The 24,683-nt window shown below is 41.4% G+C and overlaps 1 protein-coding gene and 1 pseudogene across 1 annotated transcript in view; both read left to right on the top strand.

The window, feature by feature from the left end:
• MCCC1 (methylcrotonoyl-CoA carboxylase 1) overlaps nucleotides 1-24,683 on the top strand; it is a 66,683-nt gene that overhangs the window by 40,054 nt on the left and 1,946 nt on the right. Inside the window, exons 8-15 of the mRNA XM_023519260.1 lie at nucleotides 1,989-2,172; nucleotides 4,763-4,872; nucleotides 6,437-6,653; nucleotides 8,360-8,446; nucleotides 16,216-16,265; nucleotides 20,633-20,770; nucleotides 21,916-22,023; nucleotides 24,436-24,507. Coding sequence (XP_023375028.1) covers nucleotides 1,989-2,172; nucleotides 4,763-4,872; nucleotides 6,437-6,653; nucleotides 8,360-8,446; nucleotides 16,216-16,265; nucleotides 20,633-20,770; nucleotides 21,916-22,023; nucleotides 24,436-24,507 — 966 coding nt within the window. The remainder of the gene's footprint in view (nucleotides 1-1,988; nucleotides 2,173-4,762; nucleotides 4,873-6,436; nucleotides 6,654-8,359; nucleotides 8,447-16,215; nucleotides 16,266-20,632; nucleotides 20,771-21,915; nucleotides 22,024-24,435; nucleotides 24,508-24,683) is intronic.
• Nucleotides 7,767-7,917, top strand: LOC111728541 (annotated as a pseudogene).

Raw genomic sequence — 24,683 nt, 5'->3', positions numbered from 1 at the left:
GGAGGCTGAGGCAAGAGAATTGCCTAACCCAGGAGTTTGAGGTTACTGTGAGATATGATGCCACGGCACTCTACCAAGGCTGATAAAGTAAGACTCTGTCTAAAAAAACAAACAAACAAAAAAAACAACTCTAACCTCATGCCCCAGCTAGCTAGAGTCCGCTGCACCTCTCGGCTCAGACTTCAGTAGACCTCACCAAAATGCCATCTCAGATGAAGCACGCCATGGAAACCATGATGTTCACGTTTCACAAACTTGCCGGAGATAAAGGCTACTTAACAAAGGAGGACCTCAGAGTGCTCATGAGAAGGAGTTCCTGGGATTTCTGGAAAATCAAAAAGACCCTCTGGCCTTAGAAGGCCCGGGACCAGTGCCAAGATGGCAAGTGGCTTCCAGAGCTCCTTTTCCCTAATTGCGGGCCTCACCATCGGGTGCAACGACTATTTTGTAGTACACATGAAGCAGAAGGGCAAGAAGTAGGCAGAACCGAGCAATTACTCTGCACTGAAAAGTGTTCTCTCAAAGGATTGCGTCAGACATCTGCCCCACAGCTTCTCCCTGGATAAGGATTTCATGAGCAGATCAGGATCCTTAGAATATATACAAATAAAATCCAGCTCCCATTTGTCAAGCAGAGAACTTGAATGCCAGATGAGCTTTTGATTTTTACATTGTTTGCATCCCCTTGCCCTCAATAAACATAATCCTGTTTTTAGTTCCAAATTTAAAAAAAGAAAAAAAGATAAAACTCTAGAAAGCCATTGTAACTATTACCACACACACACACCCCAGATACAGTTTTGATTCCCAGACTGTATCTAGGGTATGTGTGTGTATTCCCAAACTCTATCTGGGGTGTGTGTGTGTGGTTTTTATTTTGTTTTGTTGAGACAAGGTCTCACTCTTTTGCTTGGCTAGAGTACAGTAGCATTATTGCTTACTGCAACTTCAAATCCTAAGCTGGAGCCATGCTCCTATCTCAGCCTCCAGAATAGCTGGGACTGTGGACATGTACTACCATGCCTGGCTAATTAATATATATAGAGATAGATATAGATATAGATATAGATACATAGAGAGAAGGAGAGACAGAGAGAGAATGAGAGAGCGCTAGGGGGTCTCTCTATATTGCTCAGGCTGGCTGTGACTTCTTAGCCTTAAGAAATTCTCCCACCTCAGCCACCCAAAGTGCTACTGGGATTATAGATGTGAGCCACTATGCCCAGCCTATATCTATTTTTTTTTTTTTGAGACAGAGTCTCACCTTGTTGCCCTCAGTAGAGTGGTGTGGCATCTTAGCACATAGCAACCTCAAACTCTTGGGCTCAAATAATCCTCTTGTCTCAGCCTCCCAAGTAACTGGGACCAGGTGCCCGCCACAACACCTGGCTACTGTTTTTTTTAAGAGGTGAGGTCTCAATCTTGCTCAGCTAGTCTTAAACTCCTGAGCTCAGGCAGTCCACTTGCCTCAGCCTCCCACAATGCTAGGATTACAGGTGTGAGCCTCTGCATCTATTTTTTTTTAATATTTTTGTTTTCCCCAATACTCTAGTGAGTAGATAAAATAAGTTTTTATTTGGCTTTACTGCAAAATCCAAATATATATTTTACATAGGAACAAAGCAAGACCATTAACTTCTAAGTCTGTAGCTGCTGTGCAGGAACTTTTCATAAGAACCACTGTTCTGGCTCGGTGCCTGTGGCTCAAGTGGCTAAGGCACCAGCCACATACACCTAAGGTGGCAGGTTCAAATCCAGCTTGGGCCTGCCAAAAACAACAGTGACGGCTGCAACCAAAAAAATAGCCAGGTGTTGTGGTGGGTGCCTGTGTTTCCAGCTACTTGGGAGGCAGAGGCAGGAGACTCGCTTGAGCCCAGGAGTTGGAGGTTGCTGTGAGCTATGATGCCGTGGCACTCTCCGCAGGGGGACAGCTTGAGGCCCTGTCTCAAAAAAAAAAAAAAAAAGAACCACTGTTCTTCTATTACCAGATTGCAGCAGGAGAGAAGATTCCTTTGAGCCAGGAAGAAATCACTCTGCAAGGACATGCCTTTGAAGCTAGAATATATGCAGAAGATCCCCAAAATAACTTCATGCCAGGGGCTGGGCCATTGATACATCTCTCTACCCCTCCAGCAGACCATTCCACTAGGATTGAAACTGGAGTTCGGCAAGGTAAAGTGAAATAAAACAAAATGTCTCATTCTTGTTAAAATGTTATTGTGTTATTATTTTTGGACAGTCTTTTTTTGTTTGTTTTTTTTTTGTTTTGTTTTTTGAGATAGAGCCTCAAGCTGTCGCCCTGGATAGAGTGCCATGGCATCAGGGCTCACAGCAACCTCCAACTCCTGGGCTCAAGCGAGTCTCCTGCCTCTGCCTCCCAAGTAGCTGGGACTAAATGCCCAGCTATTTTTTGGTTGCAGCCATCATTGTTGTTTGGTGGGCCCAGGTTGGATTCGAACCTACCAGCTCTGTGTACGTGGCTGGTGTGTTAGCTGCTTGAGCCATAGTTGCTGAGCCTTGGATAGAGTCTTATTCCTGAAACTTATAGAAATGTCCAGAATGTTTTAAAATAAAAGATTTAGTTGATTTCTCATTAACTTTATTTTTTCCTTCTTGAATAGTTACTTTTTAAACAACTAAAGGCTGTGATGGCTAACATCCATAATCCTAGCACTCTGGGAAGCTGACAAGTAGGTAGATTGCTTGAACTCAGGAGTTCAAGACCAGCCTCAGCAATAGGGAGATTCAGTCTCTAGTAAAAGTAGAAAAACTGAAGCAAGAAGATCACTCTGAGCCCAGGAGTTTGAGGTTGCTGTGAGCTATGACACCATAAAACTCTACTCAGGCACCAGAGTGAGACTCTGTCTCAAAAATAAGTAAAGAATAAACAATGCATTCTTGTTTTGAAAGGCAGTGGTGCTTAGTCAAACCTAACCAAGAAATATTTTGTGGGTACTGTTTTACTAATTTATTTGCCTAATTCCAAAAGTGATTTAAAGTGGATAGCTCAGTGGCTCACACCTGTAATCCTAGCACTCTGGGAGGCCGATGTGGGTGGATTGCTTGAGCTGAGGAGTTTGAGACCAGCCTAAGCAAGAGAGAGAGAACCCGTCTTCACTAAAAATAGAAAAAGATAAACTAGCCAGGCATTGTGGCAGGTGCCTGTTGTCCCACCTACTCAGTAGACTGAGGAAAGAGGGTCTCTTGAGCCCAACAGTTTGAGGTTGGTGAGAGCTGTGATGATGTAATGGCACTTTGCCCGGAGAGATAGACTGTGTCTCAAAAAAAAAAAAAAAGAAAGTGATTTAAGGTGACTGATTTTTGCTATGATCAAAGCACTCTGCTTTCAAGGAACATAACATAAAGCCAAGTTGGAGAATTAAGATATAAGCTTAGTATAAGCTAAACAATAATAAAAAGTAATAAATTACAGTTTAACAGAAACAGTGCAAGAGCTAACATAGTTCAGCGTATGGTTTATAACAGTGGTCACACTAACAGCTCCTTAAGGCTTTCCACGCACAGCAGCTCTTCTGGTGATTTAGCCACGAGAGTTATACTGTCAGTCGGCATTATCCTCATCCCCGTTTTCTCCATAAGGAAACTGAAGCACAGAGCAGTTAGGTGACTTGTCCTGGTCACCGTTGGAGCCAAGATTCAGACGAGGCAGTCTGGCTCCGGAGCCTGACACTGGGCCACCTCTGACCCTTCATCTTAACTCAGATGCTACAGTGATGGATGTAGCAGTTCTCAAGACTAAGAGCTTACGTCGGCTGATATAATCAGGACGAGTTAAGAGTAGATCTATCTGAAGTAGATTTCTGCAGGCAGAGTTAACAGCCTAAAGAAGAGTGAAGAAAAAAAGTATTAAAGATGTGCTCAAAGAAGAGTATGAAAATATGTGGCTGGAGAAAAGGGCTCAGAAAGGTGAAGGCTTGGAGATGTGGCTGGAGAGGTTCATGAGAAAGCCAAAATGGGGAACTAGGGCTTCTTAATGACAAATGGCAGCATCATGAGAGCTCTGGCAAAGCCACAGCAAGACTTAGAAGTCGGTGAAGTTTTTAACTTGTCGTCTTGGCTCTGCTTGCTCCACAAGTTCCTTCTTTTCCACTGCGGGTATTTTCTAATCTTATGGATGAGGCCCTGGGGTTCAGAAAGGTCACAGACCCCACCCAAATCATGAAAAGGCCCTAGAGCAGTGTTCTCTACAGCACACCACTTCCTTCCACTGGACCATTTCTACCCAGTAGGATGAGCTGTGGTTTAGATTCTTGTTCTCTAGGTCTGTAGCCATCATAGTAATGTAGCAGCCATACAGTCATCAGTCCTGCCAGGTGTGGCACTTCATTGTCACTCCTCCCAACAATGCTACAGGCAGAGGATTGTTATACTGACTTACTGAGCGCAGAGGGCGGGGACTGCTAAGGGCAGGAAGTGCACATTCTGTGAGAGTGAGAGGGAGTTTGTGTTGACCTCCACAATGAGAAAAGAACATTGGCAAGAAGACAGGTGGGGAAAGCCAGCCTGTGTGTCTCCGCTTTAGGGCCTGGTGTTCTTGGATGGCCACATTTTCCTTGGATTTTGGACAAGTTTTTAAACCTCTCTGAGCCTCAGTTTCCTCAAGAATATTAGTGGTAGTGGGACGTATCATGTAGAAGTTTGTGAGGACTGAGTGAAATGGATGTAACAACGTGTCTAGCTTGTCGTGTTTTATGTCTTTAATTTGACTTTGAGAAGTTACTGTGGTTTTTTTCACTTTCAGGAGATGAAGTTTCAGTGCATTATGACCCCATGATTGCGAAGCTGGTTGTATGGGCTGCAGATCGCCAGGTGGCCTTGACGAAGCTGAGGTACAGCCTTCGTCAGTACAATGTGAGTGATCTGGGGCCATGTTAATGACCTTGATGCATTTGGTCAGGACCAAAGGTCAGCCTTCATTTTTGTCCAGAGCCTCAGTCTTATCACCTTATTTTCCTGTGTCTACCAATTGCCCCACAAACAAAATAATTTTACGTGAGGGAATTTCCTATGGGTCAGAATAGCTTTTAGAGAGTTCTTGATTTCAGTTATAAAAGCAAGACTTCAGAACTAAAACTGTGTCAGTGCTGTATTTCAATGAAATCCTGTCCATTCCATAGATAAGACCAGCCACATAAGCAGTCTGGTAATTTTTCTCCAAAGGAAAATAATCATTCAGTTTTATCCATTTGATAGAGTTTGTTAATTTTTTGCAGAATGTTTATTTCTTGGTGTAGAAAATCCTATAACCACATTGATTAGCTTCATAGATGATATTCAACTTGTTCTATGTTGATCTGACCTCAGATCTCTGGCTGCAGCCACTGGCCTCCTTGCCATTTCTCGTATTCAGCCAGCGTGGAGCTGTGTGTTTCTGTCCTGTCTTCTAGAATGTTCTTTCCCCACAAGATCACAGGTCTTGCTGTTCTTGGCCCTGCTTATGTCCTCCAACTCCTTTCCCAGAACACCCCATTTCAGATAGTGCCCTTGTTCTTTTCTGTTCCTTTAGCCAGCCTTAATTTTATTTTTTTATTTTTATTTTTTTGTTGTTGCAGTTTGGCTGGGGCCAGCCAGGTTTGAACCTGCCACCCTTGGTATATGGGGCTGGCACCCTACTCACTGAGACACAGGCACCGCCCAAGCCTTAGTTTTCTTCACAGCGTGTAACACTATATTAGATATTCGTTGTAGATTTCACTTGTCTCCCTGGAATGTACACTCTGTGAGATGGGAACTTCACCTCTTACATTTCCAGTGGCTAGATCAGAGCCTGGCCCCGAAAAGGTGCTCAATGAGTGGCCGGTAGATGAATGAAAGAATGGGCGGATGGATGAATAAATAAATACATGAACCGAAGTCTACAGCTGATCTGACTTTTGATTCTGTTAATGGGGTGTATTTGGGTGAATTTTATACCTTTTTTATTTTTATATCAGTTTATAGAATTTAGGTTTTAGTATTGTTGGAAAAAAGCTCATCTGAGATCACTTAATCCCATCCCGTCCACGGTATAACAACCCTGCCCGCTGTTTGCAGTCTTCCTATTTTGTAGGAGTGTTCTGAACTCCAAATCTTCAGTATCTTGTGAATGAATTTTGTTTCTGTTTCTTAACATTTACCACTTTCCTAACCTGAGTTAATTAAAGATGCTACCTACTGTAATACCATTTCCTACATCCTTTTTATTATATAAAAATATAATTTTAAGTGTTAAATCCAAATATAGTGATAGTGAGGTGATTTTTTGTTTTGTTTTGTCTTTTTCCTGAGAGTTGTCCTGTTGCCACATGGTATCTTCATAGGTTTTTAATTTTTCCTAAGTGTTGCCCACAGTAGAAAATAGAAAAAGGAGCAGATGTGTTTCTGAATACATTGTTTCCCTTACTCGGTAGGAACTGGGCCTTTATTCTCTCCCTAGATTGTTGGACTGCACACCAACATTGACTTCTTACTCAACCTGTCTGGCCACCCAGAGTTTGAAGCTGGGAATGTGCACACTAATTTCATCCCTCAGCACCAAAAAGACCTGTTACCCAATCGGAAGGCTGCAGCCAAAGAGTTCTTGTGCCAGGCAGCTCTGGGCCTCATCCTCAAGGAGAAAGCCATGACTGATGAGTTCAGACTGCAGACACAAGGTAGAGGCTTTCCCCTTTCCTCTGCTCGTCAAGTGTTATCAGCCATCATCATTGAACAGGCTTTCTTTTTCTAGGTCATTCTTGCCTCTCTTCCTCTGCAGGTGTGTTTTATAGTATGAAGATGAATTCTTCGCATATCATGAACACACCAACAAGTGTTGTTTAACTAATGACTTAACATTGTAGAAATGGGTCTCAGCCAAGCCCCAGCTCTTCCCTCGTCTGGAGCTGATTTCCTGGGACTCCTCTTGTTCTGTACTCTTCGTGGTCTGCTTTGTCGTATCCTCTGAGGATACGGCAACACCGGCCTCTCAGATTCCTTTGGCTTGCACATGATTTACTGTTGAGCTACTTCTTCCTCTCTTTCCATGCCATGATAAAATTTTTGTCTAACTAGAAACTTAGGTGCTTAGTAGAATCATAGCATCTTCCCATCAGGAAGGCCCAGGGCCATGATTCATCACGTACATAACACATCCCTACTTCACTATTCCTACTAAGTTGTCCCAGCCTCTTCCTAACTCCTTAGGAAGGTAGAAATTCACTATCTCATAGGGTAGCTTATAGTTTTAGTCAGCTGTCCATTAAAAAGTTCTTTCTTCTAGGCTGGCGCCTATGGCTCAGGGAATAGGGCACCGGCCCCATATACTGGAGGTGGCAGGTTCAAGCCAGCCCCAGCCAAAAACTGCAAAAAAAAAAAAAAAAGAAGAAGAAGAAGTTATTTTTTCTAAATTAATCCAAGATCTGAGCTTTCCCAAATTGTTCCATAATATTTGCCAGGCTAACTCTGACCAGGCTAATTGGTTTAGAGCAAACTGATTCATAAAAAACTATTCTATTTATCTCATTAATACAGGATAATTACATTATCCTATATAGGTTGAGCATCCCAAATCCAAAATGCTCAAAATCTGAAACTTTTGGAGCACCAACATGACACTCAAAGAAAATACTCATTGAAATATAATGCAAATATTCCTAAATCCAGAAAAGTTTGAAATCCAAATCACTTCGGTTCTCAAACATTTCAGATAAGAGATACTGATCATGTGTTATTATGGAAGCCTATTATTAGAATCTTTAATTTCTAGATCCATTCAAGATAGTTATCAAATTGCTTCTCGGCATTTTGGCTAAGATCAAGTGTAGTATCTGTTCTTATCAGTTTAATATCTGATACGCCCTCTATCTAGTTATCAAGATACGTTATGAGTTTTAAACTACATCTTTAGGAGGCATGAGTTCTATCCTCATTTCATCCTTTTATGTTGAATGAAAATGCATCTAAATATGCCCCATGTGGTATTTCCTCATTCTTAGGAAGGAGTGTCCTCTTACTCTCACCTTCCTTCTTAAAATTTAAGAATAAATTGCTTCGGTTTAGCTACACTGCAGCTCCTGGATAAAACGACTGGTAGAAATTTTGGTCAACTGGACTGCATTTGTGCTATCAAAAGGGGGTGACTTTTGTGCAGTTTATGCCGTCAGAGGATGAGAATTTATGCAAATATTCTAATTCTTCAAGAGAAGCTGGGATTTTCACACAAAATTTTCTAAGATATAAATGAAAATATCTACTTAAATTAAACAATTAGATGAACAAAGAACATATATTTAGGACCTATGTTTTATATTTTCTTTTGTAAAGTATAAATTTATTGGGGTGATACTCATAAATTTGTTATTGAATTCCAAATTTTTTCTAGATCCGTTCTCTCCATTTTCATCTAGCAGTGGAAGAAGACTGAATATCTCTTACACCAGAAACATGACTCTGAGAGATGATAAAAATAGTAAGTAATGTTTCATTAAAAGAGAAATGTGAGTCATAGAAATGCATCACATTAACCTGAAAAAGAGGGCGCAGCCTGGTCGTATTTTTAAATGCCTATCGCTTAAACATCAGAAGGAAATAAGCCAAAATAATACAACTCATAGGCTGTGGGTAGAAGAATTAATGGTATTTGCTTTCCTTCTTTATACTTTGATGTATTTTGTAAATATTCTAAAAATATGTCTTAAAATATATGTAGCAAAACAGCTGAAATGAAACAAGCCAGCATGTTAACAAGGTTCCCGTTGGTTAGTAGAATCTGAGGCAATCTCTTTTCCCCCAGTTCTTTGTACTTTTCCGTGCTTTGCAGTTTTCTATTTACACTCTCTGTAATGATACAGAGTTTTTTTTTTATTTTTTTTCATCTCAGTCTTAAAATTATTCCTTCAAAGATAAAGAGTGTATTATTTAAATAAGAAAAACAAATATCAAAACTGTATCAGAGAGAGATTTCCCACTGCTCAGGCAGTGTTTGGGGTGTTTCACATGGAAATGGGTCACTACAGCACTGTAATTAACTGTCTCATCACATGTGAATTTTTATCTTTACAACAACTTGATGAAGGGGAGTGACTGTTACTCCCACCTCTGGATGATGAAGGCAGGAGAGAGGAGGCTCAACAGGGAAGCAGCTTTCTCCAGGCTAAGGACTGGCAGAACCGAACTGATACCCACTCTTCTTGACGTTGACTGCCATGCTATTTCTAAAAGTTCTCTAGTGGAAAAGTGATTTTTGATTGCAAATTAATTTGAGTAGGTTCAAGTTAGGGACTGATTTATTTAACTGAAGTCAGGAAAGGCTGACACCTAAGCCAGAAGGCAGTTTATAAATTTTTGGCTACAGAGGGACCAGAATCCTGTGACAGCTGGTGACTGTCTCCCTTGTGCTGTAGGTCACTTGGCCTGGGAAGCCAGATGGGCACAGAGTCAGAGCTGAGAGTGTGGGATAACCTTGAATGTGAGGTGTCGTTGAACTACGCCAGCTCTGGTACAAAAGTGTGCCTCCCGGGTAGAGCAGAGTCCTCTTGCCAGCAGATCACAGCTCCTCTTTCCTGAATAGAAGAGAATTTTTTTCTTCAGCTCTTTGAAAACATCCACATCCTTCATTCACAAAAAGTGACTGGATTACAGCTATTTATTTATTTATTTATTTATTTTTTGAGACAGAGCCTCAAGCTGTCACCCTGGGCAGAGTGCCGTGGCATCACAGCTCACAGCAACCTCCAACTCCTGGGCTCAAGTGAGTCTCCTGCCTCCGCCTCCCAAGTAGCTGGGACCACAGGCGCTCGGCGTAACACCTAGCTATTTTTTGGTTGCAGCCGTCGTTGTTTTGGCGAGCCCAGGCTGGATTTGAACCCGCCACCTTAGGTGTATTTGGCTGGTGCCTTAGCTACTTGGGCCACAGGCACCGAGCCAGATTACAGCTTTTTAATTATTTTCGACCCTGAGCCTAGATGGTCATTACCTTAAGTGCATTGGGTTGATCACCAAGCCTTCATAAAGACAATTTGTAAATATTCCTTACATAGTACCATTCTGCAAATGGTTAACCCATCCATTTTATGCTGGTATGTTTACTTATTTCATTTCCAAAAAAGTCCCCCTCAGGCAGCGCCTGTGGCTCAAGGAGTAGGGCATGGGCCCCATATATTGGGGGTGGTAGGTTCAAGCCCGGCCCCCGCGAAAACTGCAAAAAAGTCCCCCAAATCTGGGAGTATTTTACTCTAGACTCCTATGTGCTGAATGCAAGTATCAAAAGCAATAAAGTTTCAATGGTCTCTTCACCTGAATTAAACAGAATTGCAGGTATGGTTGTATTTCATATGAGTCAGCTGTGTTACTTGATGAGGATCTTCACTAAAGCACTGAGGAGTGTTTTGATTATACTACATTTTGGGAGATTAAAAAATCTTTTAATTCATAAGTACATAATTTATTAATGCTTAGTGTTCACTACACCCTTTTGGCAGTATTCTATGAAAATGATCCAAGTCTATATCTAATAGCCTTTAGAAATGTTATATAAATGAGTCTTTAAAAAATTCTAATCTACCACATTAAACTGTCACGCCTTATTAAATATATAAGCGGTTGTTTAAAGTTCTCTTGTGGAGGACAAGATATCAAGGGTAGAGAGAACAAGTTCAATTGCTCTATAATAATGTAAAATGTGAGTCAAGGTGGCTCCTGTACTCAGTGGATAGGGTGCTGGCCACATACTCTGAAGCTGGTGGGTTTGAATCCAGCCTGGGCCAGCTAAAATCAACAATGACAACTGCAACAAAAAAAGTAGCTGGGCATCGTGGCAGGCATCTGTATTCCTAGCTACTTGGGAGGTTAAGGCAAGAGAATCGCTTGAGCCCAAGAGTCTGAAGTTGCTGTAAGCTGTGACATTACAGCACTCTACCAGGGGTGACAAAGTGAGACTCTGTCTCTAAAAAGTAAATAAATAAAATATGATTTGACTAGCATTCAAGTCAGTTAAATACTTATCATATTTCATAAATTGAAAGAAAACTTTCTAATGTAATTGCGGGCATTTTCTCCTAATAAGAATTAAAGCCTATTGACATGGTTTCTTGCGGAGAAGTTTCATTCATTCATACATTCATTACAAAGTTTTTGAAAAAATAACTATGCTGAGTGATTTGGAAAAGAGGAAAAAAATGTCTTTGTCCCTATTTTTTTCTCTTTAGGAATTTCTAATTTGGAAGTGCATACATTGGGAAGTCGGATGGCATAGTGGTCAATAGTGCAGGCTCTGGAGTTTATGTACTTTAGCATTTGACTTTGTGAACATTTTTAGTTTTGTAATTTTGTAAAATCATTCTGTCAAAACCCAGGATGGAGGCCAGGCACGGTGGCTCACACCTATAATCCTAGCACCCTGGGAGGCTGAGGCAGGTAGATTGCCTGAGCTCACAGGTTTGAGACCAGCGTGAGCAAGACCAAGACCCCACCTCTAAAAATAGCCAGGCGTTGTGCCAGGCACCTGTAATCCCTCCTACTTGGAGGCTGAGGCAAGAGAATTGCTTGAGCCAGGGGTCTCAGGTTGGTGTGAGCTATGATGCCATATCTCGGGTGGGGGTGGGGAGTGACAAAGTGAGACTGTCTCAAAAAAAGAGAAAAAAAAGATTTCTCTGCAGCATGTGATACTGTGTGATAGCATTTTACCCCTAGTAGAACTTTCAAAATTGCAGTTAATTCTCTAAAACCATGCCCCTGCTTTCTCAACTAAGTTTATGCGATATTCTGTGTCTTTTGTTCTCATTTCAACAATGTTCATAGCCTTTTGACCAGTAGATTCCATCTTAGGAAATGTCTTTCTGTGTTCATCCATCAGAAGTAACACCTCACCCATTCAAGTTTGCTCCTCAGAGTGCAGCAATTCACTCACGTCTTCACACTCTACTTCTAGTTCTGCTTCTCTTGCTATTTCCACAACTGCAGTGACATCCTACACTAAAGTCTTGAACACCTCAAAGTCTTTTTTTTTTCTTGAGTCTCACTCTGTAGCCCTGGGTAGAGTGCTATGGCATCATAGCTCACAGCAACTTCAAACTCTTGCGCTCAAGCAATCCCCTTGCCTTAGCCGCCTGAGTAGCTGGGACTACAGTTGCACACCACTACACCCAGCTAGGTTTTCCCTTTTTAGCAGAGATGGGGTCTCGCTTTTGCTCAGGTTGATCTTGAACTCCTGAACTCAGGCAATGCCCCCACCTTGGCTTCCCAGAGTGCTAAGATTATAGGCATGAGTCACCGCACCTGGCCTCTGAAAGTCATTCTTGAGGAATGGAATCAGCTTCCTCTAAACTCCCACTAATGTTGATATTTTGACTGCCTCCTGTGAATCACAGATGTTGTCAGTGGTATGTAGAATGGTGTATCCTTTCCAGATTTTCAATTTACTTTGCCTGGGTCTATCAGAGGAATCACTATCTATAGCAACTATAGCCTTGCAAAATGTATTTCTTAAATAATATGACTTGAAAGTCAAAATTACCCCTTGACCCATGGGTTACAGAATGTATGTTATGTTAGAAGGCATGAAAACATCTCTATTAGAACTTGGGTGACTAGGTGCACTGTCAATGTGCAATAATATTTTGAACAGAATTTTTTTCCTATGCAGTAGGTCTCAATAGTGGGCTTAAAATACTAAGTAAACCATGTGGAAAACAGATGTGCTGTCATCTAGGCTTTGTTGTTCCATTTATAGAACCCAGGGAGTGTCGGCATCATTTTTAAGGAGCCTAGGATTTTCAGAATGGTAAATGAACACTAGCTTCAACTTAAAGTCACCAGATGCCTTAGCCCCCAACAAGAGAGTCAGTCTATCCTTTGAAGCCAGGCAATGACTTCTCTCTAGCTTTGAAAGTCCTAGATGACATCTTCTTCCAATAGAAGCTTATTTTGTCTATCTTGAAAGATCTGTTGTTCAGTATCAATGATCTTAGCTAGGTCTTTGGATAACTTGCTACTTCACCTTGCACTTACATGTTATTGAGATGGCTTCTTTCCTTAAACCTCTGCTAGCGTCAAATTGTTTTTTGCAGCTCCCTCACCTCTTGCAGCCTTTATAGCATTGGAGATAGTTAGGGCCTTGGTGTAGATTAGGCTTTGACATAATGGAATGTTATGGTTTGTTTGATTTTCTATGAAGACCACTAAATCTTTCTCCATAGCAGCAATAAGGCTGTTTGCTTTCTTATCATTTGTCTGTTTGTTGGAATAATGTAGTACTTTTAACTTACTTCAAGAACTTTTAGCCTGGTGCAGTGGCTCTTGCCTGTAATACTAGCACTTTGGTAGGCTGAGGTGGGTGGATTACCTGAGCTCAGGAATTGGAAACCAGCCTGAGCAAGAGCAAGACCCTGTCTCTACTAAAAATAGAAAAACTAACCTAGGTATTGTGGTGGGCGCCTGTAGTCCCAGCCACTCAGGAGGCTGAGGGAAGAGGATCTATTGAGCCCAAGAATTTGAGGTTGATGTGAGCTATGATGCCACGGCAGTCTACCGAGGGCAACAAACTACAAAAAAAAAAAAACTTTCCTTTGCAGGCGGCGTCTGTGGCTCAAAGGAGTAGGGTGCCGGCCCCATATACCGGAGGTGGCGGGTTCAAACCCAGCCCCAGCCAAAAAAAAAAAAACTGCCTTTGCGTTTGCAACTTGGCTAACTGTTTTGCACAAGAGGCCTAGCTTGCAGCCTCTCTCGGCTTTTGATATGCCTAAGATTAATCATTTCTAGCTGTTGATTTAAAGTAAGAGTTGTGTGACTCTTCCTTTCATTTGAGCACTTGAATGTCATTGCAGGGTTATGATTTGACCTAATTTCAGTATTTTGTGTCTTGGGGATTAGGGAGGCCCAAGGGGAGGTGGGGAGACAGGAGAGAAGTGAGAGCTGGTCAAAAAATGGAGCAGCACAGGGCAGCACCTGTGGCTCAGTGGGTAAGGAGCCAGCCCCATATACCAAGGGTGATGGGTTCGAACCCACCCCTGGCCAAACTGCAACAAAAAAGTAACCAGGCCTTGTGGTAAGTGCCAGAAGTCCCAGCTACTCGGGAGGCTGAGGCAAGAGAATCGCCTAAGCCCAGGAGTTGGAGGTTGCTGTGAGCTGTGACGCCATGGTACTCTAACGAGGGTGATAAAGGGTTTAGAAACTCTGTCTCCAAAAAAAAAAAAAATGGAGCAGTCAGAACACCCACGACATTGACCAGTCGAACCCAACCTTACCTCCTTACCCATTATTCCTCTTTGTGGAGCACGTTGCTCTGACCCCATCCAATATGCCAGTGTTTTCAACCTTTTTTTATCTCGTGGCTCACTTGAACCTATAGTTAAACTTCCATATTTAAATTATGTTGATCAAAAGAAAGAATAAAAAAAAAGAATACACTTGAGAGAAGGAGGGAGGTGGGGTCTTCGTGTGTGACACAACTTTTGGGGGGCAAGACACGATTGTAAGAGGGACTTTACCTGCCAAATGCAATCAGTGTAACCTAGTTTCTTGTACCCTCAATGAATCCCCAACAATAAAAAAAGGGTGGTGTCTGTGGCTCAAAGGAGTAGGGCACTGGCCCCATATGTCAAAGGTGGCAAGTTCAAACCCAGCCCTGGCCAAAAACTGCAAAAAAAAAAAGGATATACTCCATGGCACCTCACGCTTATAATCCTAGCACTCTGAGAGGCTGACATGGGGCCGATTGCTTGAGCTCAAGAGTTCGAGACCAGCCTAAGCAAGAACAAGACCCCCTCTCTACTAAAAGTAGAAAAACTGGCCAGGCATTGTGGTGGGCACATGCCATCCCAGCTACTTGGGAGGTTGAAGCAGGAAGTTCACTTGAACCCAAGAGTTTGAGGTTGTTGTGAGCTGTGATGACGCCATGGTACTCTACCCAGGATGACAGAAGGAGAGTCTATCTCAAAAAAATAAAAACATTGACCAGTCTTTCATGGGTGTGGTTCATGGTGCCCCATAACCATTACAACAGTGACATCAAAGATCACTGAGTACAGCTCAGTAAGATAGTAATAATGACAAAAAAATTTTAATATTACAAGAATTACCAAAATGTGACATAGAGACATGAAGTGAGCACCTGCTGTTGGGAAAATGGTGCCGATAGACTTGCTTGATCCAGGGTTTCCACAAACCTTGCATGTGTGAAAGTCTTAGTATGTGTGAGGCACAATTAAATGAGGTGTGCCTGTGACATGAATAACTTATTATCCTTGTAGTCTTACAGCCAGTTTATACAGCACTTTCACTTTTATTTAATAGATTTTTTTTTTTTTTGAGGCAGAGTCTCAAGCTGTCACCCTGGGTAGAGTGCTGTGGCATCACAGCTCACAGCAACCTCAAACTCTTGGGCTTAAGTGATTCTCATGCCTTAAGTGACTCTCATGCCTGAGTAGCTGGAACTACAGGCGCCTGCCACAACACCCGGCTATTTTGTTGCAGTTGTCATTGTTGTTTAGCTGGCCCGGGCTGGTTTCAAACCTGCCAGCCTCAGTGCATGTGGCCAGCTCTGTAACCACTGTGCTCTGGGTGGCGAGCCAGATGTTATGTTTGCAGACAATCAAGGCTCAGAGATTAGTGACTTAGTCAAAATCACAGAAGTGATCAGATGGCAGGTTTCAGTCTTAAACCAAAACTCCTCTTTACCAATTTATTGCATTTTCTATTGTAACACTGAAGCTTCTTTTTGTTGGATGAGTTTCTAAAGTATCCCACAACCTTAAATTATCTACAACTCCGTTTTTAAAGGAGAAAATTTTGAAATTCATCTTTATTAAAAGCTGCTTGACAGATGTATTTCTGAGGAAAAAAATGCTCAATTCCAGGGAGTTAAAAGATGTTGTTGTCCCTTTGAATAGTTATTTAGGTTGAAAGTAAGATTTTTTTTTTTTAGAGAGAGACTCACTTTATCGCCTTCAGTAGAGTACCGTGGCGTCATAGCTCACAGCAACCTCCAGCTCTTGGGCTTAAGTGATTCTCTTGCCTCAGCCTCCCAGGTAGCTGGGACTACAGGTGCCTGCACAATGCCCAGCTATTTTTTGTTGCAGTTTGGCTGGGGCCAGGTTTGAACCCGCCACCTGGTATATGGTACTGGTGCCCTACCCACTGAGCCACAGGTGCCACCCAAAAGTAAGATTTTTGACATCTCTCAGTGACTGAATATGTGAATGTTTTCTAATTTTTTTTTCTTTTTTTCCCTTTTCTGTAAAGATGTAGCAATAGCTGTAACATATCACTGTGATGGATCATATAGCATGCAGGTAAGCCTTATTGGTTTGGTTCTACAGTTTAGAGCTAATCTTACCTTCTCCTATTGAATAGAATCTTTTCACTCTCTCATTTCTCTTAAGCATTTGACTATTGTGCTTTTATTTCAGACCCAATTTGGGGAAATTACTTGCTGTATAGTTTCTGATTGTTCCCTCTGTTTGGCTGCAGTTTCCTTGAGCGTAAAAATTTGGCAAAAAGTGGGTGGCACCTGTGGCTCAGTGAGTAGGGCACAGGCCAACCCCAGCCAAACTGCAACAACAAAAAAAATAGCCGGGCTTTGGGGCAGGCTCCTGTAGTCCCAGCTACTTAGGAGGCTGAGGCAAGAGAATCACCTAAGTCTGAGAGCTGGAGGTTGCTGTGAGCTGTGACGCCACGGCACTCTACTGAGGATGACAGAATGAAAGTCTTACTCAAAAAAAAAAAAGTAATAGCCTTGAATCAGGTGCTAACAAGCCTCTGAAGTATGTGCACGCATTCATATCAGAAGTAGCAGTTCTCAAATTTGTAGCCTCCAGAATCTGATACACTCGTAAAAATTATTGAGAACCTCTACCTGCCAAAGAACATTTGTTTGTGCTGCTTGCACTGATTGATATTTACCATTTAAAAAATTCAACTCAGAAAATTTTATTTTTTATCATTTTTATTTATTTTTAATTTTTTTTTTTTTGAGACAGAATCTCACTTTTGCTCTTGTTAAAGCATCCTGGTGTCATAGCTCACAGCAAGCACAAACTCTTGGGCTCAACCAATCCTCTTGCCTCAACCTCCCAAGTAGCTGGGACTACAGGTGCCCGACACAACACCCGACTAGCTTTTCTATTTTTAATAGAGATGGGTCTCACTCTTTATCAGGCTGAGCTCAAGCAATCTACCTGCCTCAGCTTCCCAAAGTGCTAGAATTACAGGCAAGAGCCACTGTGCCCAGCCCTTATTATTTTTATAATTGTAGTTAAATACATATACCATAGGCTCAGCCCCTGTAGCTGAGAAGGCAAGGGCGCCAGCCACATACACCAGAGCTGGTGGGTTCAAATCCAGCCCATGCCTGCCAAACAACAATGACAACTACAACCAAAAATAAAATAGCCGGGCATTGTAGCAGGCACTGTAGTCCCAGCTACTTGGGAGGCTGAGGCAGGAGAATCACTGAAGACCAAGAGTTTGAGGTTGTTGTGAGCTATGATGCCATGGCACTCTACCCAGGGTGACAGCTTGAGACTCTGTCTCAAAAAAAAAACAATACATATGCCATAAAACTTGCTATTTTAGCCATTTTTACATGCACAACTCAATTGCATCAAATACATTCAAATTTTGGTACAATCATCACAAGTGTCCATCTCCAAAGCATTTTTCGTCTTGTGGAGGTAAAATTCTGCTCAGTAATGCGGGAACAGTACCCATTCCTTCTCCACACCCTCCACGAGGCGCCTGGGAACCACCATTCTGTTTTCTGTCTCTGTGGATTTGACTATTCTAGGTATCTGAGAATAATTTAGTATTTGTCCTTTGTGACTGACTTTTTCACTTAACATAATGTCTTCAAGGTTCTTCTGTATGGTAGCCTGTGTCAGAATTTCTTTCCTTTTTAAGGCTGATTAATATTCTGTTATATGTGTATGCCATATTTTCTTTATCCATGCATCTATGAGTGCATACTTGGGCTGTTTTCAGCTTTGGGGTATTGTGACTAATGCTGCTATGAACAGGGGTGTACAGATCTTTCTTCGAGATGCTGTTTACAATCCTTTGGGGCATATGTCCAGAAGTGGAATTGCTAGGTCATATGTTAATTCTATTTTGGTTTTTTTAGAAACCACCATACCTTTTGCCATAGGAACTGCATATTTTGCACTCCCACCAACAGTGCACAAGGGTTCCAATTCCTTCACGTCTAGCCACTGCTTACTATTCTCTGAATCTTTGTAATGATAGCCATCCTTGTGGGTGTGAGGTGGTATCTGATTGTGACTTTGACTTTCAATTTTGTAATGACTCATGATGTTGAGCATCTTTTCATATGTTTATTGGTCTTTTGTATATATTCTTTACAGAAATATCTATTGAAGTCCTATGCCTATTTTTTAATATAATGTTTTTGTTAAATTGTAATATAAATTGAGAAAAATTTAAAACTTAAAATTATACAAATATGGGGGGGGCGTATCTCAGTGGCTAGGGTGCGAGCCACGTACACCAGGGCTAATGGGTTTAATCCCAGCCTGGACCTGCTAAAAAAACAAACAAAAAATAGCCAGGCATTGTGTGGTGGGTGCCTTTTAGTCCCAGCTCCTAGGGAGGCTGAGGCAAGAAAATCACTTGAGCCCAAGAGTTTGAGGTTGATGTGAGCTCTGATGCCAGCACACTCTATAGAGGGCAACAAAGTGAGACTCTGTCCCAATAAAAAATAAATAAATAAATAAATAATGAAATTATACAATTCTCAATCTCATTAGTTATCAGAGCAATGGCATCACATATTCAGCAGCCTCTAGAAACTGAGAGAATAAGGGTAAAAACAGAAATGACATCCTAGTCTTAGCATGTAGATAGTTTGACTTCATGGACTTCCTAAAAGGGTGTTGGGCACCCCAAGGAATTCACAGGTCACAGTTTGAGAATTCCTACCTACTGTGAACTTTACAACAGCGCTTAATTAAAAGAAGTCCAGGGCGGCACCTGTGGCTCAGTGAGTAGGACACTGTCCCCCATATATCAAGCGTGGTGGGTTGGAACCCAGCCCCAGCCAAACTGCAACAAAAAATAGCCGGGTGTTGTGGCAGGCGCCTATAGTCCCAGCTACTGGTGAGGCTGAGGCTAGAGAATCACCTATGCCCAGGAGTTGGAGGTTGCTGTGAGCTGATGCCTCGGCACTCTACCAAGGGTGGTAAAGTGAGACTCTATTTCTTAAAAAAAAAAAAAAAAAAAAATTAAATATTTAAAAAATAAATAAATAAAAGAAGTCCAGTACACTGGAAAAATGGAGTGCTAAAATTTTAGGTTTTAAAAAAAACAGTGTGGGAAACCAACCACATTCCTATAGTAAGGTACAAATTTAGGGAATAAAATAAATTATTTTTACTGTGAGCCAAGAAATGGCAAATCCTGCAAAATGAATTCATTCAACAATACGGCTTTGGACCTCCCAACACTTTGAGACACATTGTTTTTCTTTCTCTGAGATTCAGGAAAACCATAGGAAGTCTACCCACCTTTGTATGTGCAAATGCAATTCATATTGGTGCCTCTGGTTTGGGATGTTTTTTTTCTCCCTTGGTCAAGTAAATTGCCAGTTTATTCTAATCTGCTTATGGAACTATATTCATAATTTTAGAATGTGCCTCTTATGAATCTTAAAAAACTAATTCCAATCTAACCTTTATGTCCTGAGAATTTCATAAACATTCAAATGGCTGTCTTAGTAGGTCACAAAGCAGAGTAAAATGTCACATTAACTCAGGACAGATGAGAGCTAATATATAATGCATAACTATTACAGTATAACCTGTTTCACCTTAGCACACATAATGTATTTTAAAACAATAGCCACAAGGCTTCTACTCTAACATTGTAGGAATTAAAATGAAGAATATAGAGAGTAGATTAAAAGGGTTTTTTATGTATATAAGGAAAATTTCTCTTGAGAGAAAATATTATTTAAAACAGAAAAATTTCATGCCCCTCCCCCCTTTTTTTGGACGGGGCTGGGTTTGAACCCAGCACCTCTGGCATATGGGGCCAGCGCCCTACCCTTTTGAGCCACAGGTGCCACCCTCATGCCCTTTTTTTTAATCTGCTTCCCTGAAACACTGAGTGAAGTCTGTTTTTTAGCATGCAGTCTCTTAAAAAATTGTGGTCAATCTCCAGCCAATTTATCTTCTTAAGTCATCACTGAAACCCATGAATTAGGTCTACATTTTGATGAGGTAAAAGAAATACCACCTAATTATGTGGTTCTGGCTTTTTTTATTACTGACTTTGGCACAGAAATACTAAATTTGATTTTAGGAAATGAGTCCTAGCACGTAATATACTCAAATTAATTTTAATAAGTTTGCTGAATTGATTTAGATTTTCACATTCTTAGTGCTGTTTTTATGTTCCTAAATGAACCTGTATCTGTAGTGTTATGATACTAAGGATATGTTATATAATTTTTTTCTTTTAATTGTTGAAAATGTTGTGATCAAGAATCTTAGGGGGAAAGTTCCTACATGGCTTTTTCTCTCCCTTGTTTTTAAATATTTTATATATTACCTTTTGAAAGTAATAATAGCAAAGAGTTGATTCTGATTTTATTGATTCTGTAGGATTGTTCATTTACTTTAAAGATCTTATTTTTCTGTTTTTTCAGATTGAAGATAAAACTTTCAAAGTCCTTGGTGATCTTTATAGTGAGGGAGACTGCACTTACCTGAAATGTTCTATTAATGGAGTTGCTAGTAAAACTAAGCTGATCGTCCTGGAAGACACTATTTATCTATTTTCCATGGTAAAGTCTCCTCTTTATAAATCCCTCCTGGGGTGTGGGGGAAGATTGCCTTACCAGAGGCTTCACTGACAGACATCAGAAATACCCTGCTTCCTTCGACCACCCCTGTGACTTTCCCCACCCTGTTCCTCTCCACTCTGTTTCTTTGCCACATTCCTGCCTCTCTAGTTTTCCTCACCCCTTTCCCCTTTGTTCACACAGATTCTCACTGAATTCTGAAACAAGTCTCAATGCTCTTTGGTGTCTCCTTACCCAGTGGGTGATATTCTCTCAGGGCTTTGATGCCTGAACACTTTTCCCCAACCACCATTCTCCTGACACCTGGGACTCTGGTGGTTCGGGAGGAGATACAGCTGGGAGAGGAGTCTTGGGGAGGGCAGCTGGGCTGAATGGTGGCCTCTTGGCAGTCACAGGATAGTGGAGGCAGGATTTGCATGGTTTTGACTAGGTGCCTCCTACCCAGTGTGTCCCTAAGGTCCTGCCTGGGCCAAAGAAGGAGAACAGATTATCAGATAGACTGTGGCCTCACAGGGCTCCATGATGAGATGGCCTTAGTGTTCTCCTAATTAAACTATATGTGGAGTCCACGATCCCGTGGTACAGGCATTCCTTGCCATAGTCAACTGTGCTGTCACAACGTGGTGGAAGAGGCGGTGTAATGAAGTGGTAAAGAGCGTGAATTCTAGAACATGAAGCTGCTTTGGTTCAAATCCTGGCCCTGCCATTTAGCAGCTGTGTGACTTTGGGCAGTAAAACTCTCTGGGCTATAGGTCCCCTGTCTATAAATAGTAGGAATAGCAGAGCCTTCCTCAGGGAGTTGGTATGATGATTAGTGACGTGTTAAAAACAGCTCCTGTCATAGACGAAACACTTAACCAGTGACTCCCTGTTACGCACAGGTCTATGTAGTACTTTAATTCTCTTAATCCCCTGCAAGGCATATATACTGTTACTCCTCCCTAATGGGAAACCAAGACTGAGAGGGGTTTAATAACTTGCTCAAGGTCACAAAGCTAGATTAGAAGCTGGTGGTAATGATGGCTAAGAGTTAACAAATAGCTTAAAACAATCATTACCTCAGGTACATTAGTAAAAAGACAGTGATGGGACCTTGATTCCATTTTCAGTTTGTTTTCTACTTATAGGAAGGAAGTGTTGAGATTGGAATTCCAGTCCCCAAATACTTATCTTCTCTGAGCTCAGAAGGAACTCAGGGAGGCGCCATTGCTCCTATGACCGGAACCATTGAAAAGGTAATCATGTGACATCTGTAAGATAATGTTCAATAAAGCGTGAGAAACGACTTTCTTGAATTTTATTATACATCTCCTTTCTGTTTTGTTGTTTGCTTGTTGAGACCGAGTCTCTCTGTCACCCTTGGTAGAGTGCTGTGGCATCGTCATAGCTCACAGCAGCCTCCAACTCTTAGGCTCGAGCAGTCCTCTTGCCATGTGTGTCTCCTTTTCCATCTCTAAATCTTATGCATTGGCCAGCTGCCGTGGCTCATTCCTGTAATCCTAGCACTTTGAGAGGCAGAGGCAAGTGGATTTCTTGAGTTCAGGAGTTCAAGACCATCCTGATCCCATCTCTACTAAAAATAGAAAAACTAGTCAAGTTGTTATGGTAGGCACCTGTAGTCCCAGCTACTCAGGAGGCTGAGGCAAGAGGATGGCTTGAGCCTAGGAGTTTGAGGTTGTTGTGAGCTAGGACACCATGGCACGCTAGTCTGGGGCAACACAATGAGACTCTCTCAAAAAAAAGTGTATTCTGCTTTTAATGAATCTTTAAATACATAAATAAATAAATATTGTTCATTATCTATTTTAAGAAGATAGTAGGACCTATTATAAATTCAAGTTCTGTATTACAGCCTTCAATGGAAATACCTATTTACCTAATTTGTGATAAAGACTGCTGTTTTTGAAGGTAGGAATTTATATCAAAGTACAAATAATCTAAATTGTCTTTTTATAATTAAATGGAGTGCTCATTCTCTAGGCATTATTCAAAAAGGCTGGTTTTTAATGTTAAATTCAACAGCAAGAAATTTTGCCATGAAATTCTTCATTAATGTACATAATTGAATGTGTCTTAAAATAAAATTTGAGAGGCTGGTATTGGTATTGTTGAAGAAAACTGCGGTTTGGTGATTATTGCCATGTACATTCAGAGTTGAGATCCATACTGTCTCAGTCTGTTTGAGCTGCTATACCAAAATAGCATAGACTGGATGGATTATAAACAACAGAAATTTATTTCTCATGATTCCAGAAGCTGGGAAAACCAAGATCAAGGCATCAGTAATTAGGTATCTGGTGAGAATTTGCTTCCTGGCTTCATAAACAGCCAACATAGGGAAAGGGGCACGGGACCTCTCTCAGGCCTCTTTTCAAAGGGTGCTAATCCCATTTATGAGGGCAGAGCTTTCATGACAATCACTTCCCAAAGACCCCACCTGCAGATACTGTTACCTTTGGGGTTAGGATTTTAATATATGAATTTTGGAGGGACACAAACCATAGCACATGCTAATATAACTTCAAATCGCGATTGATCAGTAGTCCTCTTTTATATACCTGACTACGGTAGAGGCTCCTCAAATACCTTTAAGTCATGAAAATTCAACTATAAACTCTTGGTCCCAAAGAAGAAGAAGAGGATTGCTATATAAATAGTGTGGGTGTTTCCCTCTGGAAATAACGTACCCCCAAAGGAATGTGAGCTAAGAGACCTGATGTGCCTTTAACTCATTTATTTTCAGCCCCCACAGGCCTCTCCTAGTGTGGGCATCCCCCACGAGGTGTCAGTCTGACATTCAAGGATGCACATTTTCCCCACGCTGGCCTCGAAAGCTAGGCCATCAGTGTCACTGGGCCCTCCTAAAGCATCTGCTAGGACTGGGTTATTTGCAGGGCTTTGAGGAGTACTTCCTGCTTTTCACAAACTTGGTCTACCCAGAGACTTTACAACCTAACTCTGTTGTGCAGTGTCTCCAGAAACTCGCTGGTAACAATGTTAACCAAAAAGACGTGAAACCATATGAGATGCATGAGTGAATTTGTACATGGAAAAATGAAAAAAGAAATATTGTTCCAGGACTATTAGTAAGTTTAATTCTCTCACATGAAGACTTGTCCACACGCTAACCATGCAGTGCTCTGAAGACTTTAAACACTACCCAGACTACTCTAAGCTGGAAACCTAGTCAAGAGCCTCATCCCTCCACCCCGTCTGTGATAAAGACAGTGAAGTGTATTAGTCCTTCTCTGTCGGTGATGTTTGTACATTCGTGAAAAAAACAAAAGGAAACCAAGACATATAAAGTGTGTATCATCTGACTTAAGCAAAACTGAGTGGTTTGTGGGGTCAGTGCTGCCCACTGACCGCAGTGCCAGAGATGCCAGACGGACCTTTAGGTCCTTATTTGCATCTGTACTTTTGTCTCTGGCAACAGCACAACATAGACTCTACTTCTGTTTGTTTACACAGAACTCTGTGGACCACGAAGGACTGCTGAGTGGTTTAATAATTTTTTACCATGAATATTTGCAATTTACGTGTTATGGGAAACATATGGATAGCAAAGTGGTTGCCACCATGAAGCACATTAACATCTCTAGGACCTCTGTGTTTCTAAACATTAACCTGTCACACTGAATCTCTAGGTGTTTGTCAAAGCTGGAGACAAAGTGAAAGCTGGAGATTCTCTAATGGTTATGATCGCCATGAAGATGGAGGTAAGTGAAATCACAAGTTCAGCTGCTAAGTCAACGTTGGGAGCTATCAGACCTCATTGCTCTTTTGCCTTATTTTGGAAGTTAGTACCATTTTAAATATGAAGAGCTCCAGATTAATTAAGCATTGATTTTGGGAAACAAAACTAAATACCTTTTTTTCATTTTTTTTTTTTTTT

Source organism: Otolemur garnettii, unplaced genomic scaffold (assembly GCF_000181295.1).
Source record: "Otolemur garnettii isolate 467f Iridium unplaced genomic scaffold, OtoGar3 scaffold00166, whole genome shotgun sequence".
NCBI classification, from domain to species: domain Eukaryota; kingdom Metazoa; phylum Chordata; class Mammalia; order Primates; family Galagidae; genus Otolemur; species Otolemur garnettii.
This window is presented reverse-complemented; position numbering and strand designations above follow the sequence as displayed.